Below are 26227 nucleotides of genomic sequence, written 5' to 3'. Positions count from 1 at the left end.
ACGTTGTATCACATCACTACACCCAGATCATCGTATACGCAACTGTCAACTCAAACTATTCACTTGCATCCACTTGAACAGCACAATTGACGACTAGCCATTGAGGTACTTGTCAATGCTGAATATCATCCAACACTTAACTAGTTACCTTACGTAGCTGATATCTCCGATGTTTGTTTCCACTTCCATGCCGATTCACCAAAAACTAATCAGTACACTACTTTATTTGCATTTTTGTTTGTTCTTTCCTTCTCAAAATGTCATATTAACTAAGTTAGTCCAGCTTGAAATCACGTGCAAAAAGAGAATCAGTGACACTATTTAATTGACTTGCACGTTTTTTTGTAGGGCAATGTTGCACTAAATTTACAATAGCCAATCTCACACACAGTTTAGCACTACATCAACAACTACCTCAGAATAGCTTAGCAGATGCACAGTCCAAGCGCATTCATTTTAATCTGTAGACGCACATAATTAAAACGTACGATCATACCCATAAAATCATAATATAGCATCATCAGCATCATAATCAGTAAGCATGTACACCAGCATCAATTAAAATCATGTAAGCATCATGTTAGACAGCATCATTCAGCATCAATTAGAATCATGTAAGCATCATGTTAGACAGCATCAATTAGAATCATGTAAGCATCATGTTAAACAGCATCAATTAAAATCATGTAAGCATCATGTTAGACAGCATCATTCAGCATCATTTAAAATCATGTAAGCATCATGTAAGACAACATCATTCAGCATCAATTGAAATCATGTAAGCATCATGTCAGACAGCAGCATCTGGCATCACACGGTAAATAAAGTCATGTTATAAACATTAAGCATCATCTATAATTTTATTTCCTAGAACAACATGCTGTAACTCCTCCTTTATTCACAAACTGCCCACATTATATAATCTAGCTTTGATCAATTCCATGATTATCCTACCTAAATTTTAGATAAGCTTTTAATTCTCAACTGTTGTTTACATCAAAGCTGCTTCAATCCAAAATTATCTAACAATCATAATTTCAACACAAATGCCTCTTTGTCCTGAAACTTGTTGAAATTCCATTACTGTTATATATAGCATGATACATTTCTGAGATAGCTGGCTGGGTCTATTTTAGCATTTATATCTAACTTGATCATTATCTAGATAATTGCTACACATAGCTTTTCCAGCAGGAGTCTATTCACAACATTCAAATGAGTTCCCTATTCTCTCCCTTTCTTTTTTCAATTAATTCTGTAAAGAGTGGGCAATGACAGGTTACTGCCACAAATTATAAATTCTATAAACTTAAATCAATTATAGATTTTGAAAATTCTGTTTAAAAATTATCACTATGTGAATTAAATTCAGTTCTGTGATAAGTAACTCAATGTAAATGGCCTTAAAATAATAAAGGGAAGTAACTTACACTCAATATTCAAACATATAAATGGCACCAACATGAGAAAGGGAAGTAACTTATGAAATGCATTTACTGCAAATGGCCTCAATCTAATAAAGGGGGATAAATGACATTGTACACAGATTCAAACTGCAGAGATGCTACTTCATAAAATAACTTCACTCATATTAAGATTGTACATCACAATATCAAAACTTTTCAAACAGATATCACTGTCTATATCATACGAAATAACACAAATCAGCATTATTTAACTTTTACCCTGCTAAATTTCTATAATGAACTTAACCATCATTCAATTTGGGCAGTACCTGGTTTATTAGCTGAAGGAGTGTTCACTGAAAATTTACTGACTGAATAGCGAACAGCGCAGACCATGATCAGACTGCACGGATGTGCAGGCTGATCTTGGTCTGTGCTGGTCGCAAAGGCAGAATCACTTGCTCCCACCAGGCTAAAGGTTAAGTAACTTTTATATGATAAAAGATATTTACAGTACACTGAAATTCTCTTACTTTACAAAACGTCTCTTCTGCATGGTATCACACTTCGAGAGCTTCTCTACATTTTTTACAGAATACATTTTTTTATGAATGAATGCTGCCCCAAAATACTTATACATCTTATTTACAATAATAATAATAATAAATGAGGGCTCCATACTTTCAAAATTTAAAACAAATGGAGGGACAGTACTTTTGATTTGTTTAAGATTGGTATAACTCAACTGGATTTCATTAGAATCATTTTATGACTAACTTATTAGATTAAAACAAAAACTATCATATAATTTAAACAACATTCATCTTATTTATATACTTCATATGCTATGAAAGATATCTGCAAACAAATTACTTCTAACTTTAGTTTGAAATCCGGATCGTATTTTATCTCAGAATGCCAGAAAGACCATTATAGAGCAGGCAGTGGTAGGAAACAATCTCCTACTGTTCTGACAAATTGTGATAAGCTACTGGTGTCTGTGTAATATCAAAATGTCACTGCACCTACAAATAACTGGTTCAGTCCTTAACCTACCAGCTACTGATTTAGCTACTTTCAGGATCATGCAATACATTTTGAGAAAGAAAAACTGTGCACATAATTATCAAACATCATTCAGCTGCTAGAGGTAATGAATGCGTTTGGGTAAAGAAAGGTGCAGCTTACATTGTTTTTACATACTACCTTTACCAGAGATGTTCAAACCCTGTTACTTAAGTACTTGTTCAGATGCTGTTTCTTAAGTACTTGTTCAGATGCTGTTACTTAAGCACTTGTTCAGAGGCTGTTACTTAAGTACTTGTTCAGATGTTGTTTCTTAAGTACTTGTTCAGATGCTGTTACTTAAGTTCTTGTTTGTTCAGATGCTGTTACTTAAGTACTTGTTCAGATGCTGTTACTTAAGCACTTGTTCAGATGCTGTTTCTTAAGTACTTGTTCAGAGGCTGTTACTTAAGCACTTGTTCAGATGCTGTTTCTTAAGTACTTGTTCAGAGGCTGTTTCTTAAGTACTTGTTCAGATGCTGTTTCTTAAGTACTTGTTCAGAGGCTGTTTCTTAAGTACTTGTTTAGATGCTGTTACTTAAGCACTTGTTCAGATGCTGTTTCTTAAGTACTTGTTCAGATGCTGTTTCTTAAGTACTTGTTCAGATGCTGTTACTTAAGCACTTGTTCAGATGCTGTTTCTTAAGTACTTGTTCAGAGGCTGTTTCTTAAGTACTTGTTCAGAGGCTGTTATTTAAGTACTTGTTTAGATGCTGTTACTTAAGCACTTGTTCAGGTTCTGTTACTTAAGCACTTGTTCAGAGGCTGTTTCTTAAGTACTTGTTCAGAGGCTGTTTTCTTAAGTACTTGTTCAGAGGCTGTTTCTTAAGCACTTGTTCAGAGGCTGTTTCTTAAGTACTTGTTCAGAGGCTGTTACTTAAGTACTTGTTCAGAGGCTGTTACTTAAGTACTTGTTCAGAGGCTGTTACTTAAGTACTTGTTCAGAGACTGTTACTTAAATACTTGTTCAGAGGCTGTTTCTTAAGTACTTGTTCAGATGCTGTTAATTAAGTACTTGTTCAGAGGCTGTTACTTAAGTACTTGTTCAGAGGCTGTTACTTAAGTACTTGTTCAGATGCTGTTAATTAAGTACTTGTTCAGAGGCTGTTACTTAAGTTCTTGTTCAGAGACTGTTACTTAAATACTTGTTCAGAGGCTGTTTCTTAAGTACTTGTTCAGATGCTGTTAATTAAGTACTTGTTCAGAGGCTGTTACTTAAGTACTTGTTCAGAGGCTGTTACTTAAGTACTTGTTCAGAGGCTGTTACTTAAATACTTGTTCAGAGGCTGTTTCTTAAGTACTTGTTCAGATGCTGTTACTAAGTACTTGTTCAGATGCTGTTACTTAAGTACTTGTTCAGATGCTGTTAATTAAGTACTTGTTTAGATGCTGCAACTTAAGTACTTATTTAGATGCTGTTACTTAAGTACTTGTTCAGATGCTGTTAATTTAGTAATTGTTTAGATGCTGCAACTTAAGTACTTATTTAGATGCTGTTACTTAAGTACTTGTTCAGATGCTGTTAATTAAGTACTTGTTTAGATGCTGCAACTTAAGCACTTTAATTTAGATGCTGTTACTTAAGTACTTAACTGTTCAGATGCTGTTTCTAAAGTACGTTACTAATAAGTACTTAATTGTTTACTTTTAAGTACTTGTTTTAGATAATATAATAAGTACTTAATTATTTTGATGCTATTACTTATAAGTATTTTTTGTTTAGATGATCTTATTTTTTTTTTGATTTAACGTGGCACTGACACATGATAGGTCATATGGCGACTTTCCCAGGTGCCCCTCCGTGCATTATTTCATCACGAGCAGGCGTCTGGGTAGAACCACTGACCTTCTGTAAGCCAGCTGGATGGCTTCCTCACATGAAGAATTCAGAAGTCAGCGACCTTAACCACGGAGGCCCCCGATCCTATTTAAGTACTTGTTTAGATGCTGTTACTTAAACTGTCTTCAGCATAAACATTTTTAGCATTCTAGATTGTTTCCTGGTACCGAATCCTCTCACTGTCTTAACAGCATAATGCTTCCACACCTCCAAAAGTAATATTTTTATATATGTATATAAAACATTCCTAGAAATATGAACATAAAGTCTTGAAGGGACATTTTCATGAATTTAGTAATAGAATGTTCAAAGCTTTTTAGTTTTGTGTACTCATATTTTCTTCACAAGCTCAGACTCAAACATATTAAATACAAACAGATCAAAACAAAAAGTGCCTTAAATTACTGTCACAATATAATAATAGCCCATTTTGACTATATAATGTATTAAAAGGGGCATAACTTTAGAGCAAGAGATGCTTTTCAGTCTATTATCACACTTGGCCAAGATAGTTTAAAAGCCACTAAACATTCTGACCAAGTTTTGTGAAGATTTGACAGGAACTGCTCAAGTTTGTGAGCATACATCATTTGCTCACACCACCAGATGCCAGCTAAGTACTCACTGCAGGTGCTCCCATCACAGGCAAATAAAAAAATCATTTTTACAAATGTGCAAAACTGAAATTCTACAAAAAAACACTCTTCCCATAAAATACACTTAGTGTTTGTAAAATGCTAAACGGTTTTCCTAAGAAATTGTGCCTGAATTTAGAAAGATTTCCAAGGTTTCTCAGTCAGACCATTTTCTGCTGCTGTGATTCCATCAATATTATAAAGTACGAAGCAATCATCGCTGGACGTTCCCTAATAATTAACCACTTTATTCTACTTTAATATTTCCAACAAATTAACCATAATAACTCATCATTTTGCCCCCTTTTTTCTCAGCAATTAACACTCAATTCACATGCTGCAATAAATATAGAAGTGGAAAAAATCTTGTACCACAAATAGTTATGCAACAAGTTGCTTTGTACATTTTACATGTTTGTTTATTCAGTTTTTAGTTGTATCATACAATTTTTCAAGTTACCCTGTTCCACAGTTAAATAAGTATGCCAATTCTGGATCATGTGATCAGTATTCAGTGTCAAAAAAGCATCATGTAAGCAGCATTCAGCATCATGTACATAGCATTCAGTGTCATGTCAGCAACATTCAGCATAATGTTAGCAGCATTAAGCATCATGTACATAGCATTCGGTGTCATGTCAGCAACATTCAGCATAATGTTAGCAGCATTAAGCATCATGTACATAGCATTCAGTGTCATGTCAGCAACATTCAGCATAATGTTAGCAGCATTAAGCATCATGTTAGCAGCATTCAGAACCATGTAAGCACACTTGATATTTAGTTAGCAGCATTCTGCATCAAGAAAGCAGCACTTAGTTCTATGTTAGCAGAATTCAGACTTGTAACTGATTAACCTCATACAGAACAACAGAAATATCATAAGAAAGACAGACATCTGTTTCTTGTAGTGACAGAGGACACTGCTCCAATCTAGTTTGATTTGTTTTGTTTTTGTTGAGTTTAACATCGCACTGACACAATTATAGGTCATAATTGCCAACTTTCTAACTCTGATCGTGGAGGATGGCCCCTCCGTGCATTATTTCATCACGATAGGACACCTGGGTAGACCCAACAATTTTCCAGACCCAACAATTTTCCATAAGCCAGCTGGACGGCTTCAGTGAGGGGCAAGTGATTTGAAGTCAACGGCCTTAACCACTCGGTCGCGGAAGCCCCAGGCCTGATCTAGTTTGAATGCAAGAAAACAAAGAAGTGCTAATATGTTATATTTATCTGCAGAATCGTCTTAATTTAGAAGTAAATATTGTAACCCTGGAAGAGTTAATTAAAACTAGAAACGTTACTAGCAGTTACAGCTGACTGGTTTTCGGTTTACAGGAGGTCTTGGCCACAGGTTTGACTGCACCTGTCACTGTATGGAGGTGTCCTTTTAAAGACTATACTGAAAATTTATCACATCAAGGTATTTTATAAACTTTGGAATATACCTATTTTTCAAAATACTGCGGCTACACTATATTTATGACACAAAATTCAGTAATACCTTGCTCTTCATATTAACAATTCCTTTTTCTCCAAAATTCATGAGTATTATATATATAGTAACCTAAAACTTAACATGTAACAGTATTTTGCACAACGTAAAAAACTGTGCTTTTTCAGCTTTACATAATATAATTCACACACACTGACTTGCTGTTAAATTATACCATTACTAAAAGTTTCTAATATCTTTCCACCTTATCCACAGACATTATCACAATCATCTACACAAATTTATTGTCAATAATTACCATCTGGTTTACATAAAAGCTATATCAATTTATCAGAATGTATCAGCATTATCTAACAATCCTAATTTTGAAACAAATACCTCCCTTTCCTGAAACTTGTTAAAATTCCATTACTTTTATATAGAGCTTGATACATTTCTGAGATAGCTGCTCAAGTAGTTACTGGGTGGGTCTATTAAAACATTATGCTTTACATATAACCATGATAATTGTTTAGCATTTACTTCTGATTTCATAACAGCCACTTATTATCTTGTTAATGGTTTGTTTTGTTGTGCCTGTGGGTCCATTTCTTTTTGTATCAACTCATATGTAAATATTCTTTGAAAATAGTGTTTATTACACATATTGAATAAAATCATTATCAGGAAGAGCATTACCTTTCACTATACATACTTTGCAAATGACTTCACAATGATAAAGGGTATTAACTCATATAAATTAAAATACAAATGGCCTAAAATGATAAAGGGAAGTAAATCACATTTCAAAATTAAAATGCAAATGGCCTAAAAATGATAAAGGGAAGTAAATCACATTTCAAAATTAAAATGCAAATGGCCTAAAAATGATAAAGGGAAGTAACTGAGGTTATATCTTTTTCAAATTATATTTAAGGAGTCAACAACAGTTGTTAAGATAGGTTTTATTGTTTAATATCACATCATACAACACAGCTTAATTCATTGCAAATTTTTACCATGTGACTTATTATTGAAATTTAAACAGAAACTAGCTTTAATTTAGACCTCTGTTGCCATGCCAAGTGAAAATTTAGTGTTCAAATACCTGGCAGCCATTACGCTACTAGACCAGATGGGTCCCATGCTGGCTCCTTTACTTTAGTTAGGCCCTAGCTGTTACTGTACATGCATAGTATATCAATCAGCAAAAATCACTTATAGACTGTCCTAAATGATTCACATGAAAAAATATCAAAAAGCAAAAATTAAACAACATATTTCATCTAACTGATCTTTGACAGGGAATATGCCAACAAATTATTTTTAACTTAAGTTTGAAATCAGGATCACAATTTTATCTCAAAATACCAGTTTGACCAATACCGAGCATGTAGTAGAAAACAATCTCTCCTACTGTTCTGGTAAATTGTGATAAGTTAACTGGTGTCTGAATAACATTAAAATGAATAACTGCAGGTTTGGCACTCAACCTATCAGCCATTTCAAGATTTAGAAACAAATCATACAACACAATTTAGGGTGAAAAGTATTATGAATACATCATAATGGCATTCAACTGTTGATACTGTCTGTGACCAAATTTGCTGAAAGCTGAAAGGAAAGGTGTACTATACAAACATTTAACAAATTTTAGTCAAAACAGCAGTGTATAATGGTCACCTATACCCCTATCTCAAAATACCGGAAAGTGACTTATACAAGTCTATAATTATTTTCTTCATAAACTATTTCAGCTTTACTAGTTGTACCTACCATCAATACAATAAGTAAAAAATTTATTTTTTTTAATTTTAATAAGTGTTGAAATACTGGAGTCAAATAAAACCCTTCTTATGTAAAATACTTTTTTGTGTTGGAAGTCGCTAAATAGCTCTTTTCTAGGAAATTGTGTTTGTATGTAGAAAGATTTCTAAGAATTCTCATCAAAACATTTTCTGCTGCTGTGATTCTATCAATATTAGATCACTGCTGGTGTGTTCCTTCATAATTAACCCATTTATTCTACTCTAATATTTCTAACAAATTATCATTTTCCCTCCTCTCTCTCAGTAATTAATGTTCTTTTTTTTTGCACTACAATCCACATTTAGGATAAACAAGTGTACTTGTAGCCAGAACAATTAACACAATTTGCTTGTTTTTATTTTATTTTTTGTTTAATTTACATGTTTATTCTGATTATGTTTTATCATTAACAGTAAAACTAACAGCTAGTATTCAGTCATGTGTTATTTTATTCCAAAGATAATCGAGTTTGAGACATGTCCGAGAATGCAGGCTTGTCATTGGTCACATTCCAGATTGACATATTACACACATGTAAACCTGACATGACTGAATCTTGGAATTTTCATGATATGGGGAGTAATTCATGATTACTTTGATCATGAAATTAAAAATCATGATTACACAAATTTCCAGACAACCTGTAATTATCACTAGAAAAAAATGACAATAATTATGCAAATAATGTACTAACTTTCTTCGCTGAAACTTGACGGGACTGGAATAATGTGTTCAAGTTATAATTGGTAGTCTGAGCCATTGAATGATAGACAATATACATGGATCTGGCCGGGACCTGACCATGAGTTTGAGCAAAGGGTGGTGTTCTAAATATTCAAATTCAATCAAAGGAAGTTCAACAATATATTTCATTCACTCTTCAAAACATCTTTTTTTTAACCCTTATCATGCTAAGCAGGATTGATTCTGCCTCTGCGATCAGTGTAGATCATGATCAGACTGCACAGTCTGATCAAGATCTGCTCTGTTCCCTAGTCAGTCAGCAGCTTTTTGGTAAGTACCCCTTTTAACAGTTAATGATACTTTGGACAAGTTCGTTATAGAAATTAAGCAGGATATTATCAGGTAGCAGCAATGTCGACACATTGTCCATAAAGCTGTTCAAGCAAAATGAACATACAGATTGTGGGATCGTGAGTTTGAGCCCTGGGAGAGGTATGTTCTCCATGATGATCTGATTTGATATTAAAAGGTATCATGTCTGATATCATTCGTCCTCTACCTCTGATTCATGTGCGGATGTTCGCAGTTACTTGCCTGTTGAAAAACGGTGTAACAGCCCAGTTTTTCCCCCAGTCAGTTCTTTCCCCGGGGAAAAAACTGACTAGTCAATTCTTTCCCCCGGGGAAAAAACTGACTAGTCAGTTTCTTCCCCCCCTAGTCAGTTTTTCCCCCCTTGGAATAAGTTTTCTGATAGGGAAAGAAACTGACTAGTTAGTCAGATTTTTCCCCCTAGTTTTCCCTTCAAGTACTGGATTCTTTCGGTATTGTTATTTGGGATTCAAGTGTCTTTTCATTTTCCATTTAAATTTCAGATAAAACAGGTATTGTTTTTCATTTGAATAAAGCTGTATGTTTCTTTTTTGTAACTTTAATCAATGTTTTTTTTGTCAAATCAAATTTTTTAACTTCTGTTTGATTGCCATTACTATTTAATAATATTAATATTTAATATGAACTGGTACGAAAAACTTAACCAAGATTTCTAAGTCGAAAGGGGCCATAATTCAGCCAAAATCCCTGATGGAGTTATGTACTCTTGCCTATAACTGGCCATGGTGATGGTAAACAAGTGTTGAAAGTTTCAAAGCTTTATCTTAAAAGACTTTGTCAAAATATGAACTGGTACGAAAAACTTAGCCCTGATTTCTAAGTCAAAAGGGGCCATAATTCAGCCAAAATCATTGATGGAGTTATGTGCTCTTGCCTATAACTGGCCATGATGATGGTAAACAAGTGTTGAAAGTTTCAAAGCTTTATCTCAAAAGACTTTGTCAAAATGTGGACTGGTACGAAACACTTAACCAAGGTGTGACGCCGACGCCGACGCCGTGGTGAGTAGGATAGCTCTACTTATTCTTCGAATAGTCGAGCTAAAACTACAACAGAAATTAAAATAAGTTCATTTAAAAACATTTCTTTAATTTACACAAAATATGAAACATATTTCTTATTTTATATGAAATTTAAATGAAAAACGACTATTGGAAATGAAAAACAGGCTAGTTAAGAATAACCAGTTTCAATTCACTAACAGGGGAAATAATTGACTAGCCAGGAAAATTGATGAGGGGGGAAAGAATTGACTAGTTAGTTTTTTCCCCCCATAAGAATGATCAAGAGTAACCAGTTGCGATTGGGGGGAAAAAATTGACTAGGGGGGTAAAGAACTGACCAGTCAGTTTCTTCCCCGGGGAAAAAACTGACTAGTCAATTCTTTCCCCCGGGGAAGAAACTAACTAGTCAGTTTTTTCCCCGGGGAAAGAACTGACTGGGGAAAAAACTGACCGTTACACCGGCGTTAAACCTAAAACAAACAAATGATATACAGATGAGGTCGGAGATCAGTAATAACTATTATGTTAACTTTTTAATGCTGTATTTAATAAAATATATTCTGAACTGCACTTTCTTAAAAATTAAAATGTTGAACTCGTATCACTACAGAAGCTTAGGTAAGCTCTAAATTTCAAGCTCATATACTACTGCAGTCAAGACTTATTTACTCAGTGGGAAAATCTAGAGTGACAAGCGAGAGAGAAGAAAATTAGCGCAATGAGATCCTCGGTAAGATTCTACGTCTCATCAGTGCCACTGAGTTCAGCCTGTTTAAGAACCTATTTCTATTTCTTGAGACAGTCTTAATTCAAAAGTGACACTAGCGGATTTCCAATGATTAAGAAGCCTTTGTTAAGACCCTGTGAAAAATGTCTCCCGTCAATTTCTGAAGCTGATGTCAAATTGTATAAGAATGACATCTTTACAGAATCCACACAACTCGCACATAAACAGAAGTATCTCCATGGAAATGAATTATAGAATACAGTCAAAAATTTACAAACAAATTCAATTACTAAATATTATTCAGAGAAATTGTTTACCAGAACTGGTCCTTTCAGAAGGAATGCCTGCCTATTTTTTGTTTGAAATAAAGTATGTGAAATTGCATCATATCAGGGCTGCCCCTAGAGATCTTTGACACTTTCCTGATTCTGAAAATTAATGCTCGCTCACTTTTTTTTCATTAACAAGACAGACCAATAATCACATAGGCACTGCTTCTGTATTTCACAAACTTTGATGCATGTGCATGTGTATTATAAAATTTGACCAAATCGAAATTCATACCATATCAGCTTCAGTTTTAGCCATGGAATTTCTAAGAACCACAGAACTTCTGTGGGACCACAATGTGTTTTTCACACTGAAAACTTTCAAACTCTGAGTATACGTATCAATTTAATGATCAATCATTCATAGTCGAATTCACCAACAGTATAAATCTGTTAGTAATAATTCCTTTCATGGAAAAAAATAAAGGGAAGCAACTCATGGCAGATATCTTCATACATTTTAAAACTGTTCAATTAATAGCCCTGGCTCAACCACCTCCACAAAAAGAAAAAAAAACGCAATTTGCAGACCTAAGTACAGTAATTTAGAGTCTAAAATGTCATTCACAAAATAATGTAAAATTATGAATATAAGAATATAAGAATAATAACTCTTCACTAATAATTAGCTGTAAACTATTGGTCTGTTTAAATTCCTCTATAGCGCACTTTTGTAATCAGGTTGACATCCAATGGATGGACATCAAAATATTGAGATGAATTTATATGAAAAGTTTACCAGTAAAAGAACATTTAAACACAACCTTTTTTTCCTTAAACTGCTACCAAGGCCACGATACGACCAGCAACGTCTCTGTGACCATGGTTTCTTCTCCGCCTCCTCTGAACGCTTGACTGCAAATGTTCCAGCACGACTTTTACGATCCATATTCCAAACCACTTTTTTAAAAGTACTTTTCAGTAACTCACAATTTTTTCCCTGATTTACCTAATTTATAAATACCAAGTCTTCTAAATCCAAAAATTATACAGGTTGTTAAATTCTTCTTCTTTATACATGTTTCTCTCAACACTGCAAACACCACGCAATGACGCTATCTTTGAAATGCCATCTTTCCAAACTAGAAATCCAAACATCATTATAAAATAAAAGGAGCATTGTTCGCACTCATTTTTTTCATAATTTTTCAATTTTCTGTCTGATTCAGCTAGAAGGAATGGCAACCTTCTTTAAATAACCACTGAATGCTTGCTTTCATAACCGGATTATGTAGGTTTCAGATTTTCATACAATTTTTTATCAGATCCTGGAAAGTGTACTTAAAAGATTTTTTTTCCCTAATTCATGGACAAAAAAAAACACAGTTACAAAAACTGACTATATATTCAACAGCAATCTAATCTGAGAAACAAATTCTTAGAATCGTGCTGATTTACCGCTGTTTTAATGAATCATGAATGAATGGCTTATGATGTGATTTCATCGTTGACAAACTCTGACGTCATAGCAAACCTACAATTTTTAATTAACATATCAAGTGTTACATAACTTGCTTGTCAATACAGCATTACTGCCATCAGTGTCTAAGCAGTTATGAAATTGAGAAAAATAAACCAAGCAAGGTAGGTAATTTTTGAAATCAGCTTTTGCTAATTGACTGTCCATTTGTCTTGATAAATTTAACTCTTTAATTGTACCACAGATTCAAGTCATTTCTGTCACAGTTTGATGTATTTGCTTTAACCTTTAGCCTGTTTAAACGGACGGCAAGTGATTCTACCTTTGCAGACCAGTGCAGACCAGTGCAGACCAAGATAGACTACATGTCTGTGCAGGCTGATCATAGTCTGCGCTGTTTGCTACTCTGTCAGTAAATTTTCAGTGAAAACTCCTTTGTCACTGCCTAAACTGAACGATGGACCAGTCCATTTTAGAAATTTAGAAGACTAAAGGTTAAATAAGAACTTAATTAAAGTGAGGATATTTTTGCACTGATTCTAAATTCAGGTCTGTCTGTCTAATACTTAATTTCTACTCTCCCTTCTATATATTTCTCCTAGTTATTTTCAAAAACTGGTCAAAATTAACATATGAACTCTTAAGTCAAGTTTCCATACTCAAAATACCACATGAATGAGGAATTCAACAATGAACACAAGTGAATTTCACAAGAATTAGAAAAATAAGCACTGACCACAAGTCATGAGTTTGACACTGACCCAATGTATAGAAAGTTCGATAATGACCACATAAATAAGGTGTTTGATACAGACCACTTAGAATGGTGAGTTTGACATAGACCATATCAATCAGGAGTTTGACATAGATCACATCAATCAGGAGTTTGACATAGATCAGATCAATCAATCAGGAGTCTGACATAGATCACACCAATCAGGAGTTTGACATAGATCACATCAATCAGGAGTTTGACATAGACCACATCGATCAGAAGTTTGACATAGACCACATCGATCAGGAGTTTGACATAGACCACATGAGTCTAAAGAAGACCATTATGAATAGTTTGACTCTGGACACAAGAATAAGTAGTTTAAAACAAAGCACATGAATAAGGAGTTTGACACTGACCATATTAATACTTAGTTTGACACTGACTAAATGAATAAGAAGTTTGACATTGACCACATAAATAAGGACTTGACAATGAGCCAATTGAATAGATGGAGTCTGAACATGAATATATTTCAAAATAATTTTCACTGAACCTCCAGCCTAACGTTTTTTACAAACCCAAATGTAGTTAACAAAATACATTCCACTGGCATTTGTTTGCTAACCCAATTTAAAAATAACTTTAACATTAAGAAGATTATGATCTAAAACATAAAATTTTTCTCCTCTTTAACTTCAACATTTATTTATGAGAAAAGAGTTTAAAGTGACTCCATCACACATTTTAAGTGAATTTTTTCTCTCTCAGAAATCCATAAAATATAGACATTCTTAGTACAAATTTAGTGACATGGTATTTTTTGCAAGGTATCATAATAAATCACCAAATATATTCAGCAGAAGGGACTAAACTATTGCAAAGCTTTTGAAATAATGGAGAAAATCAACATTTTTCTTGCTTTTTAAATTTAATATCAACACATCATTTTTCAGTGTCATATATACATTCTATGCTAAATTCAAAGGTCCATGATTCTTAAGATTTCTATCATAACCTTTAGCCTGCTGGCGGCAAATGATTCTGCCTTTGCAACCAGTGCAGTCTGATCATGGTCTGCACAGTGTTTGCTATTCAGTCAGTAAATTTTCAGTGAACACCCCTTTGAACAAGAGCTCGTCGAACATGAAATGCCCCCCTTGATGCATTCAGTAATTGCACAAGGAACAGAAATTATATGCTCACTGTAAACAAAAATTCTACCATTCTGGTTTAATCTGACCTTGACCTTTAACCTATTAACCTAACAAGAGATTACAGATTGATCTTGGCGCCATCCACTGAGCCATTTTTGAATGTTCCAAATTTCAAGACTAGCTCAAGGTCAAAATCAAGGTCAAATTTCATTTAGGTACAAAACAATGTGTATGTGGTCCAAATTTGAAAGCAGTGGCTTGAGAAATGTGAAAGCAGGTCACTAGATCAATTTCAAGGTAAAGTTCATTTCGGTAGACAGAACTATGCATGTGCTTCAAATTTGGAGGCTGTAGCTTGAGAAATGTGAAAGTAGGTAATGGATAAAAATCAATGTAAAATTTCAATTCAGAACACAAAAATATGCATGCAGTCCAAATTTGAAGCCTGTACCTTCAAAAATGTGACAGTAGGTCACTAGGTCAATAACAAGGTCAAAGTTTTTTTCAGTACACAAACCTATACATGTGGTCCAAATTTGAAGGCTGTAGGTACAGAAATGTGAAAGTAGGTCACTAGGTCAAGATCAAGGTCAACTCATGTCAAGGTTCCTCTTGCCACTCAAAACTATACATGTGGTCCAAATTTGAATGATGTACGTTATGGACATGAAGATTCTAAGTTTTTCCCTATATAAGTCTATATGAACCATTTGACCTCTGAGGCAGGGCCATATTTGACCCCAGAGGGATAACTTGAACAAACTTGGTAGAGAACCACTAAATGATGCTACATTACAAAATACCAAAGCCACAGACTTTGTGGTTTGGACAAGAAGATTTTCAAAGTTTTTCCCTATATAAGTATATGTAAACCATGTGACCTCCAGGGCGGAGCCATATTTGACCCTAAGGGAATAATTTGAATAATCTTAGTAGAGGACCACTAGATGATGTCATATACAAAATATCAAAGCCCTAGGCCCTGTGGTTTTGGACAAGAGGTTTTTCAAAGTTTTTTTCTATATAAGTCTATATAAACCATGTGACCCCCAGGGTGGGGCGATATTTGACCCCAGGGAAATAATCTGAACAATCTTGCTAGAGGACCACTAGATTTTGCTACGTACCAAATATCAAAGCCCTAGGCCCTATGGTTTTGGACAAGAAGATCAGAAACCATTTAACTGTTCCTAGCCAATGTGACCTTGACCTCTGACCTAATGACCTCAAAATCAATAGGGGTCATCTGCTGGTCATGGCCAACCTAACTATCAATTTTCTTGACACTAGGCCCAAGCGTTCTTGAGTTATTGCCTGGAAACCATTTTACTGTTCCTGGTCACTGTGACCTTGACCTTTGACATACTGATCTCAAAATAAATGTGGGTCACCTGCTGGTCATGACCAACCTCCCTATCAACTCTCGTGACCCTAGGCCTAAGCATTCTTGAGTTATCATCCGGAAACCGTTTTACTGTTCAGGGTCACTGTGACCTTGACCTTTAAAATACTGATCTCAAAATCAATAGGGGTCATCCGTTGGTCATTACCAACCTCCCTATCAACTTTCATGATCCTAGGCCCAAGTGTTCTTGAGTTATCATCCGGAAACCATTTTACTATTCAGGGTCACTGTGACCTTGACCTTTGACATACAACCCTCAAAATCAATATGGGTCATCTGCTGGTGATGACCAACCTCCCTATCAACTTTCGTGACCCTAGGCCTAAGCGTTCTTGATTTATCATCCGGAAAAACCGTTTTACTGTCAGGTCACTGTGACCTTGACCTTTAACATACTGACCTCAAAATCAATAGGGGTCATCCGCTGGTCATTATCAACCTCCCTATCAACTTTCATGATCCTAGGCCCAAGTGTTCTTGAGTTATCATCCGGAAACCGTTTTACTATTCAGGGTCACTGTGACCTTGACCTTTGACATACTGACCTCAAAATCAACAGGGGTCATCTGCTGGTGATGACCAACCTCCCTATCAACTTTCATGATCCTAGGCCCAAGCGTTCTTGAGTAATCATCCGGAAACTGATAGGTCTACATTCCGACCGACCGACCGACCGACAGACCGACCGACCTACCGACCAACATCTGCAAAACAATATACCCCTCCTTTTTCAAAGGGGGGCATAATAATAAGTGGTACTGCCCAAATTGAAAGATGGACAAGTCCATTTCAGAAATTCAGCAGGGTAAAGGTTAAAAACAGATGAAACAGTTTTCCAAATAGATATTATGCGTACTTTTATACATGGTTACAGTAACCCACAATTTTTTTCCTGATTTACCTAATTTATAAATACCAAGTCTTTTAACATGAATTGTTAAAGTAAGAACTATAAAGGGAGATAATGAAAAACAATAGATTCAATAAAACATTCTAGAATACTCAGCTATGCTCAAAACTTTGACAAATAAGTTATTATCAGAAATAGGATTTAACACGAAATAAATGTATTTCTATGTTCATAACAGAAAATGTGGCAGCCACATTTTAAACAGCAGCATCATTGGCCTTCAACAGAGACAAACTAGCTGAAAGTTAAAAAAATAATCATCAGAATAAGCCATTCCATCTACTCCTCCCCCCCCCCCCCCCCCCCCCCGCCTTACCCCCAGATTTAGTCAATGACTATACACAATCTATATTAGTGCTCATTACCTCCCTTTTATGTATCCAAAACACACAGAGTTGAATCTAAAGTTTAGTACCCAAGTTTGAAACCAGATTTATCTGAAGAATATGTTATCAATAGCATACAAAATACATATTTACATACTGAAAATATCCTAATTCATGGGTTTTAAAACTTTTTCATGAACCATTTTAAAATCATGATGTATAAAATGAATATTGTTTCCATGATATGATAAATTATGTTATAACCTGAACGTTTACAGATTATAAAATACAATAAATTACTTTAACCTATAGACTGCTGGCAGCAAATGATTTTGCCTCCGGCCTTTGTAAATTAGATTACTATGGATCTCAACTCAAAATTGTGTTTTATTTGCCAACAAAGCATGCACAATTAAAATTTATTTCCCAAATATAACACTTAATTCTGAAGCAATCTTTTTGCAGTTAGTTAAATTCTCTTCTGAACAAAAACCCCTTCTCTGAAATGAACTTTTTACACTTTCTTCCTGTTTGAACAAAAGCAACCTCTATACAACTGATTCTCTTTTGAACAAAAAATCCAGCTCTGAAGCAAACATTTTGCAGTTTGTCCACTTTTGAACAAAAAACCTAAAATATGAAGCATACTTTTTTATAGCTTATTCCCTTAATTATCAGAAGAAAAAAAGACTGAACAGAAAAATATTAATCCTGTAACACTATCAAATTAGCTAAGACTTAATTTCACTTCAAATAACAGAATGAATTCCTGTAGTAAAACTACTCCTATTCATTAAATCCACCATCTTTCATTATCAATTGCTTTCTGAATTTTCTATTCAAATTTTGTTATATTCACAAAACCCCATTCAGAATCTTTCTGTGATTGTGCACTGTATTTCAATTCTGCCAACACTAAATTTGTATACCATAAGAAGAAATGGCCATGATAGGTATATGATATAAAAATATTGAGTTTCCTCTATTTTACTGTCATTAGGGCTAATAAAGATGCAGCTGTTACTGATAGTATCCCTTAATGACTGGGATTCTGGTCCAAGATTTCATCTCAACTCAAGAATCGAACCATAATTACATATATAATACGACAGTAATATACAGTTGCAAAGAAAATGTTAAAGGTTGTCTGTAAATTGCTAAGACTTGTACAGAAATGACCTTTTGTAATTCCTGAGAAAGTATAAACCAATCAATGATGTTTTAATAACATATTAAGGTTTAGCAGTATATATCAGCAAATCAATAAAAGATTTAGTAAACAAACAACATTTTTACTGACAATGTATGTTTTACTATACTAACCCATACAACTGGATACTTAAAATGTTTTCAAAAAGTTGTCCCCCTTTAGAAAGTAAATGCCATTTGTAAAGAAATGAAAAATAAAACAGTTGCTGAAAACTACATTAACTCTAGCTATATGACACTTCATTGCAAATTCATCATAACAAAGATATGTAACAGTTCTTTGAAAATGGAGAGTTTTTAAAGGCATTGAACTATCCAAAAGTATGGCAATTTTATGCAGTTCTTTTTTAGAATTCAATGCATATGCCAGTAAACTGACAATGTTTTTTTTATAATGTAATATACCTACATGTTTTACAGGCTGTTCAATTCATTTCCATGTCAAACAACTTTTTCTTTCAATGCTTTGATGTTGTTTCAAAACTTTTTGTTCAAAATATGGACCTAAACTTTAATCTACTTGGATCAATGGGTTTTATACAAAAATGCAGAGAGCATTGCACTTACTGCAACTGTTATGCCCATAAATGTAATGCATATTAACTGACTGTCAATTGATACTTTTTCTATACCAACAGTCTATCATGAACCAATAATACAACCTTGCTGTTTACTGCAATTATTATGCCTGACTGTAATTGACAGACTGTCACAATAGTACTTACATAAACCAACAGCCCATAATGAACCAATAATACCATCTTGCTGTTAACTGCAATTATTATGCCTGTGAAGTTAACACAGATTGACAGACTGTCACTGCATCAACAGCCCATAATGAACCAATAATACCATCTTGCTGTTAACTGCAATTATTATGCCTGTGAAGTTAACACAGATTGACAGACTGTCACTGCATCAACAGCCCATAATGAACCAATAATACCATCTTGCTGTTAACTGCAATTATTATGCCTGTGAAGTTAACACAGATTGACAGACTGTCACTGCATCAACAGCCCATAATGAACCAATAATACCATCTTGCTGTTGACTGCAATTATCATGCCCATGAAGTTAACACAGATTGACAGACTGTCACTGCATCAACAGCCCATAATGAACCAATAATACCATCTTGCTGTTAACTGCAATTATTATGCCTGTGAAGTTAACACAGATTGACAGACTGTCACTGCATCAACAGCCCATAATGAACCAATAATACCATCTTGCTGTTAACTAAAATTATTATGCCTGTGAAGTTAACACGGATTGACAGACTGTCACAGTTGTACTTTTCTATACCAACATTCCATCATGAACTAATGGTAAATCTGGTTTGTCCTATCTGCTATAGGAAGTTTTATACCTATATCATTATGTCTATCAAGTAAAGCCAGACTTATTTTATGACTTCCCTTGGAAACAGCACTTTCTTCAGGTATAATACCAGAGTTACATCATAAACTGTAAAATGATGAGAGATTAAAATGTAGTACCATTCTTATTTCCAATACCAGACAAAATTATTTCTTAGTGAATCCCTTCAGGCTGGCTCTGACACAAAAGTATCATTTCTACCCTTCTCAAATACTGTTTAAGTACATGACTGTGACAGTGTTGCATTTTCTTTTAAATTAACACTGCTCTAATAAGTTGCTTTATGTTTTGTCCATGAGGGCTTTTACCTTTCACTATGACCTTGACCTTATCACAATATCTTACAAATCTTTTGTGTAAATAGCAAATATATAGTGAAAAGAGCCTGATGATGATGGACCACATGAATTGCTTGATCCTGCCTTAGTTGATGCTTGAACTAGTGGGGTACCGCTATATTTAGCGCTTGCAGCCCCTTTAATAGAAGAACAACTTTAGAGAGGTCAATACAAGGATGTTACAGATCACGTTTGGTGGAGATACATAAACATCTTCTATAAAGGGTTTTCTCTATTATTAGAACTGGTTACCCCTAAAAGGGGTCAAGCCGATCCATTTGGACAAACTAGAGTGAGGTCCTTACAAGAATTTTAAAATCCAAGTTCATGAGAAGAAGTTGTTTTAATGGTATTCTATTTTTAGCACTTGTGGTCCCTAAAAGTAGACAAACAAAATCTGAGAGGTCTATCACAGATGCAACATACAGAGTTTGATTTAACTCTGACACCATAAAATGTTTAAGTCTAGTCAACGGATAACAGACATGATCTACCAGTATTTAAAGCTCAAAGCAAGAACTTACAGTTCAGCTGGGCTTATATATACCCAAACCAAAATGGCAAGCTTAATTAAGCTTACATTAGGGCCACAGCAAGATTGCAGTTGCAATCTTAACAAGTGTATGGCAAACTTGTTTCAGCATGCAGCAAGATTGTGATTGGAACCATTGCAACCATTATTTAAACTTGCGCAAACTAATTAAGCTAGCAGTTTCACGCGCTTCCTGCAACCTATTTAAAATCTTACAAGCTTGTAAGGTTATGCATGCTTGAGATTGGAACCCAAGGGATCTTAACTGCGACCTTGCAAGTTTGCACAATCGTAACAAGATTGCAAGCCCGCACAATCTTGCAAGCTTACACACACATGAGTGTGGACAAATATCTCTCTCTGAACTGAAATAGTTTTAAAAAGGTTACAGGATAGCAAGTTAGTCGCAATCTTATATAGTAGTAAGATTGCAGGATGCCCGCTGATAGCTTGCGAAGCAAGACTTATCCGCAAACTTAATTTCTATGTCAGCATCTGCAAGCATTATATTACATGACTGCATTCTTTTTAAGATTGCTGTAAGCTTGCACAAGCTTATGGCAAACTTCTGACAAGCTTGCCGCATGGTTGTATTTTGGTTTAGTGTCCAACTATTTCCACTACAGGAAAATAACAACTGTGCCTCTTCTTATACTAGAAAATCTGTTACATAGAACTGAGAAATCTTTACCTGTTGGACTATTTCTTGTGGACTACAAGGTCAGCCCAAAAATACGAATCCACTCATTCATGCACATGTCATCACAAATACCACTTATAGTCAAAAGTACAAATCTTAATACTGACCAAAATACTTTTGGATTGTAAAATTAGCATTTGAGCCGCACCATGAGAAAACCAATATAGCGCATTTTGTGACCAGCATGGACCCAGACCAGCCTGTGCATCCATGCAGTCTGGTCAGGATTCATGCTGTTTGCTAACGGTTTCTCTAATTGCAATAGGCTTTGAAAGCGAACAGCATGGATCCTGACCAGACTGCGCGGATGTGCAGGCTGGTCTTGATCCATGCTGATTTCAAATGCACTATTTTGGTTTTCTCATGGTGTGGCTCATTTCTGTTTTATCAACAAGCAGTAATTATTTCACCAAAAGGATATCTAAACAATTTCAATCACATATTTTACAGATTAAAAAAATCAACTTAACAATGCCTAAAACCAGTCTTTTCTCAATTTTCTATCAAGATTAAATGATCTCATCTCCTTTTTAAAGGTTTCGGCAGCTCCTACAGCTTGAATTTTCTTCAGAAATGCCAGACTGTTTAATCAAAAAGACAATTAAAACCATGAGATGCTCTCCATGACAGCTGACAATTTAACCCACCAGAGACTTTCATGTCTCCTAGAAAATGAAGTCATCCTGTTATCTGGTCTTGTGGGGTATTTTGTAACTTAGTCCATTAGTTATCTGTTCGTTTTTCACAGCCTTTTTAATCAGAATAAGAACTTTTTTATCAGAGTTCCTACCTATACGTAAATGTACATTTTACAGGCTTTTGCAGTTTACCATGTACTTAAAGTTTTTAAAATCGTAAAAATGATGTTCTAAGTTTTGATACATCTAACATAATTATTTTGTAATCATGCCTGTCGTACCTGTCCCCGTCACTGCTAGCTCAACTGGCAACAACTTTGCATAATTCATTAAAAATAAAACTGCAAATATAACACTATTTAATATTAACACAAATTTAGAGAAACGTAATGCACACTGTACGTGCCACTATAATCTACACAGACACTTGAATGACAAGAAAAAACCACAAACTGTTACTATTTTTGCCTTTTTTTGTAGTTTGGAAGAGAAAATAGGTACAGAATATCAGCCGCTTTTGCGGAAACACCTCGGCTCTCTTTCTGTCTAAGAAATGTTCTCTGTGTCACCAAATGAAAAACAATCTTTACTTACTTGTAACTTTTCAAGGTCAGTGCTGTATCACATCTGAAAATATAAAATAATGAAGATATATGTCATGCCAGAAAACTCCAATTAGTGTAAAAAGCTTTGGTATAAATTTGCCCAGGAAGTAATACATCTGCTCACAATGTCCCATAATAAAGAATCTCAGTTTTTCAACAACTTTTCTCAATGGAATCACACAGCTATCAGAACCATCACTGTATTTTCTTGCAGTGTATTAAACCAATGGCAAAGATGATGACCATGCTGGCGCAAATGCCAGGGTAAGTAAGATATATTTTTCAATTGGTCAAGTAAACAAGAGGGCCAAGATGGCCCAAGGTCACTCACCTGAGAAACAAACTATAACAATGTTAACATGTTTGACCTACTGATTTCATGGAAACAAATATTCTGACCAATTTTCATTAAGACTGGACCCAAAATGTGGTCTCTTGAGTTTAAACAAGTATTTTTTTAGACAAAACCATTTTTGAACTTGGCCTAGATTTTATCAAGGCAATCATTCTGACAGAATTTCATGAAGATCGATTGAAAAAGCCTCTATTGCACACACAAGCTAAATGTTGACAGACAGATAGACGACAGACGACGGACAGCGAGCAATCACAAAAACTCACCTGAGCATGGCTCAGGTCAGCTTAAAATCATACAGATCATAGACTGACAAAGTTGCTGACTGATGACTTAAATTACCGGATGGACTATAATTATATGACCTTATTTCACCAGGTACATTTGTGCTTGTTTCAGACAGGCTAAGTTGTGCTACATCAATTCGGTACACTTGCAATGACATGCCCAATAGCCTAACTGAGACATCACTGTGCAATTCAGTGAACCGGTTAAGCGATTGAGAAAGCACAATGTGGTACTAATCATTAGTTGAATGCATGATATTCAAATGCAGTGCTTTTATTTCAGCAGCAAAATATTCAGGATTTTTATTTTGACAGAAGAAATAAATATATACTCAGCATCACTGAAAAGTTACCACCTAATATATACCTCTTTACTATTTTATACAATATCGACGTCACTTTTTCATGGTCTGTGCGCGCTCTATTACTCAAAGACCCTGTCTAATCATGTCTCCTAACCCATTTCATGACTGTCAAGTGAGAACAGCACATACGAAGTGCAATTTCGCGACATGAATTTAAAGCTCGGCGTCAACCATGCCAATAGCCTGATGGCGTTGATCGTGCCTTAAATGTGGCATTCTTAGCAAGGATATTCTGGGCTTTTTAACGTATTCCTAATTAGTCTGTCGACTAACTTTCAAGTGCGATAAATGATTTGCGATAGAAAATTCGTACATGTTGACATTGCTGGAAAAAGTCATTTTGCATGTGCAGCCCGTGCCTCAAATAAAGTTAATCGAATTTGACAAATCTTTACACCAGTGACCTCTCGGCTGCATCAAAAATGTAGTTGTATTATGCATTTAACAGTCAAATGCAATTTTTAAAATATAAGGGCCATAATAGGGTGGTAACTTTTCAGTGACGCTGAGTATATAATAGAGTCACAGCAGACCGAAATATATACTTATACAGTATAATTATAGCGGTACTTAATTGGATTTTGAGGTTTCTTTATGCATTGTTGAAATATATAACAAACATAAACGCTTCACTGAAGACGTAGGAAATGTAACGGAAATGAAAGTTGTTTTCCTGGTAAAATCATCGTCTATCAATCCTTTCCCTAATTAATATATAAAACCCTCCTAACATTTTTAAATCTGAGAAAAACCTGTAGCTTCGAGGCATGCTCTATAAGAGGGAAATGTCACAAATTGTCTTCCGTTACATTATTTGCAGCAAAAAAACCCAAAACATCATCACTTTTCCAAGCCTGCTATTCAGATTGCATGTTTTGAATGCACAAAGAAATTTCAACCCACATTCTCAGGTTCTAATTTTCCATTTTGACTTAAAATTTCTTCCTCTAATTATTTAGAGCTATATTAAATGTCACTTACTGCAAAACATGTGAAATGAATACTTTGCAAGGAATATATCTTAACAGAATCTGTATCACCTTGGTAAAACAAACCCATTCATTTAATTATAACACATTTAAGATTTTCTTTCAAATAAACAAAGGAGGATTTCACTATGTATTATTTTGTTGATTAAAACACATTTTGCAAAACAACCTACTTTTGGCTATTCCGTCTTAAAAAGGATTCCAGATTAGTAACCCTTCCTGGTGTAATTCGAGCATGTTGATTTTAGTTTTGCGTTCTTTGTTGGCAAATAAAACACACGTTTTTTGTTCAGATGCATCATAATTAATCGCTCAGGCTTTCGGCCTTTGTGAATAGATTACTACACATCAGACTCTGAACTCCAAACTGTGTTTTATTTGCCAACAAAGCACTCAAAACTAAAATCTATTTTCGAAATTAATATTTTGTGAATGGTGTTTTGTTTTTGAAAATTTCATGAACAATTTATTAAAGAGAAAGACTTATAATAATCAAACATGATGTTCATGAACTGGCAATGTTTGTGAACAGTGCCAAAACTGTTCATAAACATGCATTAATTATCAACTGAGAGTTCATAAAACTGTTCATAACTTAATTTCATAACTATTCTTGACCATGACTTTTCGTTTTAAGAAGTAAGTTAAACATTCATGCAACTGACATCTGGTTATGTTCATGAAAGTACTTATGATGTCAACAACACATTCATAAAACTTGTACATCATAATGGCCATATATAAAACTGGTTCATGGACCATAAATTCATTTGTTCCCTTATTAATTAATCATGGACCATATTAAGTTCTTGAACAATTAATGAATGCCATGGACACTGTAAACAACCATAATTTTCATGAACTTTGTCTCAGTTGCAAACTACAGTATATATAATTTAGTTCATGGAATCAGCATTAACCTTTAGCCTGCTGGCGGCAAGTGATTCTGCCTTTGCGGCCAGCGCAGACCATGACCAGCCTGCACAGATCTACAATGTTCGCTATTCAGTTAGTAAATTTTCATTGAACACCCCTTTTGAATGATAAATGGTATAGCCCAAACTGAATGATGGACCAGTCCATTTTCGAAATTAAGCAGGCTAAACTAAGGTTAAACTAAATCATTCATTCAACTGCTAAACTCTCACCAATCATGAGTATTGAAATGGTGTTCATCAATGTTTCCAAGAACATGTACATGAACTTCCTGATAAAAACCAACTGGAATTGTTTCAAAAATGAGTTCATGAGTTAGATAAAGAACTGTTAATTAGTTAAAGAACTGTTAAATCATTTTTTGAGTAAGTTCTTGAAAAAATGCATGAAACTGACCTATTTGTACATTCATTCATAAACTACTCATGACTTAAAACATGAAGAACTTTATGAATTCATGATTGTTCAATGTTTTTCTAGCTGTAAGACTTATTCATGAGTTATTCATAAAGTATTTCATGAATAAGTTTATGAATATTTCTTGATAACTTTATGAACTGTTTATAAGTAATATTTGAATAAGCTGTAAAGATATCTTTGTAAGTGAAAATATTGACTCGTATTATA

The 26227-nt window shown here is 34.5% G+C and overlaps 1 protein-coding gene across 10 annotated transcripts in view; it reads right to left on the bottom strand.

Annotated features, from left to right (window-relative positions):
- The window catches only part of LOC123527464 (rap1 GTPase-activating protein 1-like), a 183582-nt gene that overhangs the window by 90452 nt on the left and 66903 nt on the right, over positions 1-26227 (bottom strand). For 8 of the 10 annotated variants that reach the window (XM_053523397.1, XM_053523394.1, XM_053523396.1 and 5 more), the window contains one exon: positions 22658-22690. The exons of 1 other annotated variant lie outside the window; for it this stretch is intronic. In XM_053523397.1, coding sequence (XP_053379372.1) covers positions 22658-22690 — 33 coding nt within the window. Of the gene's footprint in view, positions 1-12094; positions 12343-22657; positions 22691-26227 lie in introns of those variants that run through there. One more of the 10 variants, XM_053523401.1, reaches the window with a different exon arrangement.

This window comes from Mercenaria mercenaria, chromosome 14 (assembly GCF_021730395.1).
Source record: "Mercenaria mercenaria strain notata chromosome 14, MADL_Memer_1, whole genome shotgun sequence".
Classification (NCBI taxonomy): Eukaryota; Metazoa; Mollusca; class Bivalvia; order Venerida; family Veneridae; genus Mercenaria; species Mercenaria mercenaria.
Note: the sequence above shows the minus strand (reverse complement) of the source record. Positions and strands in the feature narration are given on the sequence as shown.